The following is an 8,609-nucleotide window of genomic DNA, read 5'->3' as shown; positions in this document are numbered from 1 at the left end:
TTCATGGCGATCGGACGAACAATGTAAAACCTCAATCGACTTTTATTTTTTTATAAATACCGTATATAGAGAAGAGTGGAATCGCGACCTGCTGGGGCGCTACACCTGCGAATTGCAATTTTTTTTTCGCTGCAACCTCCCCAGAAGTTTTCTACTTCCAAAAGTTTCAGGGTGATGTGGTGAGAGGTGTAGTGTTGCAAAACACACACACACACACGCACACACATACATCGCTTTTTATGGGTCTACGACAAATTCCGGAAAGACACTTGCCCGAATGCCGTTTGCCCGAAGGCCGATTTTCCGTATGGTCACTTCCCCGAATGTGACAAATGCCTGAATGGAAATTTGCCTGAATACGACAAATGCCCGAATTGACGCTTGCCCGAATGTTACAAATGCCCGAAAGCCACTTGCCCGAAGGCCGTTTGCCCGAAAAATGTTAATATTAGGTAATAAATAATATTACCAAATAGATATTTCTTATCTATTCTAGTTTGAAATTTTATAATAAACACAATCAATTGTAAGCAAGAAACAAATGTATTTTTCTTTTTCAATTTGGCTTTTATTTTTTTAAACATGAAAAATTGCTGTAAAAAAATTCTTTATTCTTTAATAAATGTAAGGTAATGTTGGCGGCGGTGTCTTAACATTCCATTGTTGTAAGTTTTGAACACCTTATTTAGCCGACATATTGCCGTGGTTCTATAGTGTTTGACACGTTGTAGGCGGCGCAGCGCCTTGCAACATTGAACAGAGTCGCGTTTGTTTGTTTATCTTGTTATGCTTAACTTGTGTCGTGATCATTTAACAAAAGAATGAGGTGGGGTCTAGGATTCAAATTTAAAAACTAAAGGTAGTCTATTATGTTTCATCTCCATTTAATGCACCTTGTTTCGACAATGTGTTGAAGCGATTACTTTAAAAAAAAAAAAGCGAGATTCATTTTAAAATCTGCGATAGACGAAAATGTTTTTTGTCTTGTTATTTCGATAGAAAAGAAAATATGTTTGTACACTTTGTATATAGCAAATACATAATAATTAAGTATATTTGCGTGGTAATTTTTTTTTTTTTTTGCTTAGATATTATGTAAAATCTAATGTAATAAGTAATGCTAAGCTCTTTCGGTAAATGTAATTCACTCAATCGTTACACTCTTAACGCTACACTTAAACTTCTTGGAACATAAATGAACCTAAATGAACATAAATGAACCTAAACGTTACAATACAATTTTCTGTATCTGTAGTTTATTTCACCGCTTTTCTCTTTGCTTCTTTTAAGGGTTTTTTTCGTCAAGCATTCCTCATTATCCCCTCTTTCTACGAAGGGCATTAAATAAACCTGTCCACGGCGGTTTTTTCCCTCCCTTTCAGAATATTTCAGAAATGGGTTAGGTGTTATTAAATCAGTTGCAACCTTTTTTCCATGGACGGCTATACCCTCAATTCCAGCAACTTGTTTCTCTATTGTCGTTCTTTAGCAAAGTAAATTTTCTCTCGCTGAAGAGCTAATCTCAAAAATCTTTTATGTCGAGGTTGTTACTAAATATTATGTATGTATATAGCCTGCATATATATATATATATATATATATATATATATATATATATATATATATATATATATATATATATATATATATATATTAGCCACGATCGTCGCTGGACAAAAACAAGCCAATTTTAAAGCTGTTGATGACACAAACTTGACCACGCTGCCCATCAATGAAGAGTTTGACCAAGTCAGCCTTTTGTCCTGCGCCCATTTTTGTTTGAGTTCCCACAAAACGTGCTACAGCTACAGCTACAACGAAACCACAAGACATTGTAGCTTGGGTGAGTTTCCATGTTTTGCAATGTGGTAATCGGATACTTTTCCTGTGTTTTTTGTTTTTGTTTGTTATATTAAATAATAGCAATCACCTTATCATCGAAACAAGTCTAACATTGACGTCTTTATCCTCCAACATCGTCTCTCCTTTAGTAATTCCGTCAGCCATGTATTTGAGTATGTGTTGCCAGGGCCCGTGTTCCCCCACATCCACAACTTAGCGTTTGTTAAGCTACTCAATGTTCTCCCCTAACTATGTTCTTGATAGCTAGCATCCCCTGTGAAAAATCGACCATTCCGTGACCCCCCCCCCCCCCGAGTGTTTCAATTCCTCACACGACCATCCCGTATCCCGGGGTAAGACAGCTCTTCACGCAACGTTTCTTTTTCCAAACTATGTGCACGAGTTTAAGTTTAACATTTCGGCTAATGGGATTTTGTTTAGTCTCTTATCTTTTAAAAGATCGTAAAATATCATCTATCTATCTATATATTACTAAAACTCAAGTTTGTTTAAATGTTCGTATATTTTGTTTGTTTGTTTGTCTGGTTTCTTACAGGAGAGAATCTGCACTATGTGTAGAGCGGTAAAATACGTATTTAGTAGACAATAAAGTTCTGTTGTACCAAATTGTTAATCACAAATTTATTTCAAGCCGTTAATTAATTAATTAATATATATTCATTGGAAGAAACACCACTTCAATTATAAAGTTCAAAACAGTTAATGTATTTACATTGACGTCACGTGATTTAAGGCTGTTATAAAATGAAGATCATGTTGCTCATTTAAAAGTTTAACGCATTACAAAGCTACATTTGCTTTAGGCTATAGCTTAAACTATACATTTATTAGGTTATTATTTGACTAGATCTAAATCTATACAATACATTTATCGCGCCTAGATCTAGAGATTCTAGATCTACTGATAGGCCAAACATAAATTAATTAGTTAGCTTAAACAGACTAAATCAACACATGCACAGAAAACTGAAGGTTGGGTGTAGCGAAATGTGCACTTGTGGCAAGGCTCTACAAGCTCCCTAATAAAAGTCAATAGTATTATCTAATCAATAGTAATATAACTTTTACTTCGGCGCCCCACGTTTTTCATCGCTTATAGTAGAGTGATCGCTTGCATTATTGTCATGTATAGCATTTATTTTCTACTTTTTAGTTCAATCAGAAAACGTGGGTTTTTTTAATTTTTTTAATGATTATTATCATTTGTTTTATTGTTTATTTTTTGCGTTTTGTGGATTAGGAGTTTAAAAAGTTTTTGAGGACAAATGTTTTTTTTTTAAATTATATAAGCACATATTTTTATGTTATTACATTTTACCAAACTTTACATATTTTCTTTCAAATTAAAAACGATAATTATCAATTTAAAGTGTTGTTTTAAAAATGCCATTTAACTTTAAAGATAATTTATTATCTTCACTGCAGGGTTCGGCGTGGTCGAGTCGGTAAAGCTCATGGTTGCTAAACCGAAAAGTCTCGAGTTCAAACCCTCAGAGGAGGCTCGTTAGCTGGGGACAGCAACTCTTCTAGGAGAGACAACTCCAAAATTAAACAAGTGCTGCCTTGTAGTTTGTTCTTGGTTGGACAAAGGCTATGGAAAAAAATCAAAAAGAAAAGCAGGCTGAAATTGGAGTCAATGGCCTCAATGGCGCATAACCAGTTGACACGTAACGCGTAATTGTGTTGGAGGTGTGGTCGAGTCGGCAAAAAGCTCATGGTTGATAAATTCGAACAAAGTCTCGAGTTAAAACCCACTGGCAGAAAAATCTTGATCAGGAAGTGTGATTTTCCCCTAAAAATTCCAGTTTTAAAATATTTATCATTTGTATACCGTTTTATTTGGTTGGACGAAATATTATTTTAAGTAAAGTGTTGTGTATGTGATATTCTGTTTACTTTAATAGAGATTTTTAAAGCTGTAGAGTTAATTGATTTTATGACATGTCTTTGTAAAACAGCAAATGATAATACCTTTTTGTCTCTAATTTTTTTTTAAACTTGCTATATTACAAACCTTACTGTTAACTTCTGTTCATGATGTATAACATACCATTTGATGTCACAGGTTCCTGGCTAGTCCCACTGAAATCTTCAGACAGAAAAGTTCAAGGAAAGATCTGGTCTAGTGGAAAGTTCTGTAACACAACCAGAAACATCAAGGTCCTGTCTGATGGTTCCATCTCAAAACACGACCTATACATTTGTACAGGTAACATAAACATTATTCTGACATTCACATATGGTTGTGGTACGTTTTTTTAAACTCTGTCGCCGTATGTGGCACTTTTTTTTTTTAAATATGACTCATTACACAATTTTAACCAACCCTTTTCCTAAACCATAACTCTATTTACAACTATTTCGAACCATTTTCATATAGGCTACTTATCCCAATAAATATTAAGTATAACTTTTTTAAAAATCGAGCGTCAGTAATCGAATTTGGGGTTGTTAGGGCAGTGTGTAATGAGTAGGTGGTGATTGGGAGATGTTTAATGGGAGGGAGGGTGATGCCATGCAAACTTTTCACCAGACAATTTTGTCACCACGTTGTGCATGTTATGGTGTCAGGTGTCCAGTCCGCTCACACACCTCAGGCCTCAAACACCACGTTGTCCATCTAACGGTGTTAGGTGGCAGCCCGCTCACAAACCTCTGGCCTTAAAATACCATCACCCTATTCTGCAGTTTTATTTCATCTCCAGGTAAGCGGGAATTATGCTTAGGAGTCGAGAGCAGTGACCCCCGACCTTTGGTGACCCTAAGCTCCGGGCTACAGGTCATGTGTGACACAGTGACAGACGGTGGAGGATGGACCATTTTCCAAAGACGTGTTTCTGGGACTGTAAATTTTACAAGGAACTGGACGGAATACAAAAATGGGTTTGGTGATTTCAGTTCAGGTAACATTTGGCTTGGGAATGAGAAATTGAATAACTTGACAACAGCAAACCGAACAGAACTAAGAGTGGATATGGTCTTCAATGGAACAAGTTATTTCGCCAAGTATTCCAACTTCTACATTTCTAGCGAGGCAGATGGCTACAGACTACATGTTGGTAACTACACAGGAAATGCTGGGAGGGACGATCTACGCTACCATGATGATATGAAGTTTTCAACCTTTGACGTGGATAACGACTTTGCAGTCAATGGTAGCTGTGCCATATATGGTGGGTGGTGGTTAAACAATTGTTACTTTGTTCACCTTAACGGCGTGTGGTCAGCCACGGGCTTTCAAGGTATCAGATGGCTGAGCATAAGCAACGACCCACTTTCATTCACTGAAATGAAATTTAGATATTTTTAAAATCTTTAAACTTTTGCTGCACCGTTTTACAAAATAATTCAGATTTAAAATATTATAATTAATACATTATATATATATATATATATATATATATATATATATATATATATATATATATATATATATATATATACATGTAGACCATATTGTAAATCTTATTTTAGATTGTTTTTCGTTACACCGATGTATCTTTTTTCTTATGCGTTCCTAATTTTAGTGTTGGAATTCCTTCCAAAAGAATTAAGTTGTAAACTGGTAATACGCCATTGAGGCACTTGACTCCGATTTCATTCTGCTTTTCTTTTCGGATTTGCTTCCATTGTCCTTGTCTAACCAAGAACAATTTACACTGTAGCAGTTGTTTGATTTTGGAGTTGTCTCTCATAGAAGACTGTATGTCCCCAGATAACGAGTCTCATCTGCTCGAGGGTTCGAACGCAAGACTTTTCGGTTTAGCAGCGATGAGCTTTACCGACTCGACCACGCCGACCCCTACACCGGTGTATAATTTATAACGCTTACATTTCTACATTTCAACTGTATAAAACCTATTGTAAGTCAAACTATAATAATAACGTAAGGGTATTTTGTAAAATCATCATTGTCACTCAGGACAGCCCTTGAAATGCTAAACAATGCTTGCAGTTTGACTCTGCTGCAATAGATCCCCGGACTCTATAAGATCGAGGAAATGCAATCGCGAACCAACTGGAAAAATTAACGGGCAAGAAAAAAGAACAGCTAGAAATTTCTCAACATTAAAATGAAAATTAATATAAGCATAACAAGCAAACAATTCTAAAATATGGTCTGACACGCACCCAAATGACACAAAAGACGACGGATCTTACAAATAAACACGCAAAGAAAAATACATATAGGCCACAACAGACTAAAACAGCACATGTATTAAAAAAAAAGTAGGGTATGGTAAAACTTGCCCACGTGGCATGGTCCCTGAGAATACGGAGCACGTCCTCCAAGACTGTTCCTTATATAGCCAGGCGCGATCCAAACATTGGCCCCTATACACCCCACTCAAGAAAAAGCTATATGGGTCACCCGCGAATCTGGGGACCACAGTCCAGGTCATACACGAAGTTACACTTGTTGTTGCATGAAATTTACTTTAGTGCTATTCACGTCATTTTATAGGTAGTCAAAATGAAATCACTAGAAAATAGTGCTATATTCTTTGTACTTAGGCCAATCAAACTTTTTAAAAATAATTATTACGCTACATGTACAGACAATGCAAATTCTTACGGTACTTAATGGCCCTTTCGTTTTAACCGGTGTAAGAAATTAAATCGTATTTTAACCTCATCTGATAAAAATATCTTTGCTAATGTATATTTGTATCAAATACCAATGTCGCCGTAATATTTACTACTTCACATAGATTATGAGCACACCTTAATTAAATGTTACTATAAAATGACCAGAAACAATTCAATCAATTATATTTTAATTCAACAACCATCGAGCACAGTTTTCTTCACGCATATATTCCAAAATTTTTAAAAATGTTTGTATTTTCTCCATCACTATAGAACTTTAATTCATCACAACAATCTTCAGTGTTCTTGCACAGTTTGTGCCATTTATTTTTTTCTCGTCCGTGTTGAAATTTACCTACCTATATTTAGTTGTTCTGTTTACACTAGCAACACATTATATTAAAAAACAAAATACAACCAATTCAAAGATGTTCTCTCGATTGAATGATAAATTAAAAATTTAACAGGTTTCATTTGTTGTAATTATTGTCTGTGAATATTAGAGGCATGAGCAATGGTGTCGCTGGGTGTGGTGTCACCTGGTGCGGCACTTAATGGTAATATTCACCCCCCTCTCCAAGAGAATATATATATATATATATATATATATATATATATATATATATATATATATATATATATATATATATATATATATATATATATATATGTGTGTATGCCGTATACACTTGAATGTGTATTCGCATGTGTATATGTACTTCAATATATCTTTTTTTCATGATGTATTTAAATGTTTTTTGAGCTACGCAATTTCGGGCTGAACTTCAATCTCTTTTTTTAATGAATGGGAAAAAGAGTAACATAGCGACCCAATACCTTTTTATAGGTAGGCCTATGCCCCAATGAACACTTGCCCGAATGCGACAAATGCCCGAAAGCCACCTGCCCGAAGGCCGTTTGCTCGAAAAATGTTGACATTATATATTATCAAATAATCATTTGTAATCAATTTAAATTTGTAATATTGATAAACAAATACATATCTAAGCAAAATAAAAGGAAAAATATATATATTATATATATATATATATATATATATATATATATATATATATATATATATATATATATATATATATATATATATATATATATATATATATATATTATATATATATATATTACCACGCATACATTCTTATTTGTCCTAGATCCACTTTATTATATTATTTCAAAATATACACAGTTTCAAAATTAGACTGATTTTAGGCTTGAAATAATTGTTTCAAAACATTTGGCAACTATCTTCATTGCTGATAAAAAGCGTCAAAATGGCAAGACAACCAGTTCTATTTATCTGTTGCTTGCTTTATCTGTTGATACGTAGATTGTAAATTTCCAATTTGTTGCCAAAATACCTGTGGTAAATAAAGTAGAGTACATTTGTTTCAAAGACATCGGGATATGAAGGGATAGCATGGTCAGAGCTATGACAAGTTTCCTTTGTTTTCCTCACGTTAGTTTTGTACCCATCAGAGCTGGGTGGACTCAAATGTGTTCTAATGACTTGAAACCGGATTCGAACTCGAGACTCCCATAAAACATCCCATCCCGACACCTTATTAAACCTTCCTATACCGACATCTATAAACCTCTTCCACTGCGCATGACAGTTTACATGGCTGTCAATTCTTCTCTACTGCGCAAGGCAGGTCATGTGGTTGCAAATTTGTTTCTACTGCGCATGACAGTACATGTACTTGCCAATTATCCTCTTCTGCGCATGACAGTTCACGTGGTTGCAATTGTATCCAATCCTAGCCCAGCCAGCTGGTCACGTGTTGCGGGTTGATCCCAGGATAATCTGTTTCAATCAAGTGAGGACGACCATTCAATAGATCGATATTTACAGTATTGATGCTAATAGTGTTGGTAGAGTTATTGATCAAATATATGTAACTGTGAGTTTAGAGACTAAACCAAAAGAACAATGTATCAATTTTAAATGTAAAACACATAATTTATCATTAATAGCAAAAAATAAAAGACTTAATTGTTCATTTATCCATACAAGAAATTGTGAGTCATTACGTGGATGGGATATTACTCAGGCAAGGCGGGGGCGGGGGTGACACCATTTAAGGGTTGACATTTATTATTACCCTCATATCTAGTAACAGTAGGTTTCAAACGTT

At 34.8% G+C, this 8,609-nt stretch overlaps 1 protein-coding gene across 1 annotated transcript; it reads left to right on the top strand.

Moving 5' to 3' along the window:
- Positions 1-3,900: 3,900 nt before the first annotated feature.
- LOC131945928 (ficolin-2-like) lies at positions 3,901-5,173 on the top strand. Its single transcript, XM_059306560.1, has 2 exons — positions 3,901-4,072; positions 4,569-5,173. The coding sequence occupies exons 1-2, from the start codon at positions 3,901-3,903 to the stop codon at positions 5,171-5,173; spliced, it is 777 nt and encodes a 258-aa protein (XP_059162543.1).
- The last annotated feature ends 3,436 nt before the right edge of the window (positions 5,174-8,609 follow it).

The sequence above is a fragment of the Physella acuta genome, unplaced genomic scaffold (genome assembly GCF_028476545.2).
Source record: "Physella acuta isolate Inbredline_101_S28 unplaced genomic scaffold, ASM2847654v3 ptg000540l, whole genome shotgun sequence".
Lineage (NCBI taxonomy): Eukaryota > Metazoa > Mollusca > Gastropoda > Physidae > Physella > Physella acuta.
This window is presented reverse-complemented; position numbering and strand designations above follow the sequence as displayed.

Excerpts from the sequence above, each read along its gene's own strand:
- LOC131945928 (XM_059306560.1), top strand. The coding sequence starts at position 3,901 with ATGTATAACATACCATTTGATGTCACAGGTTCCTGGCTAGTCCCACTG. Across the intron at positions 4,073-4,568 it reads CGACCTATACATTTGTACAG|GTAAGCGGGAATTATGCTTA; the intron begins GTAACATAAACA and ends TTTCATCTCCAG.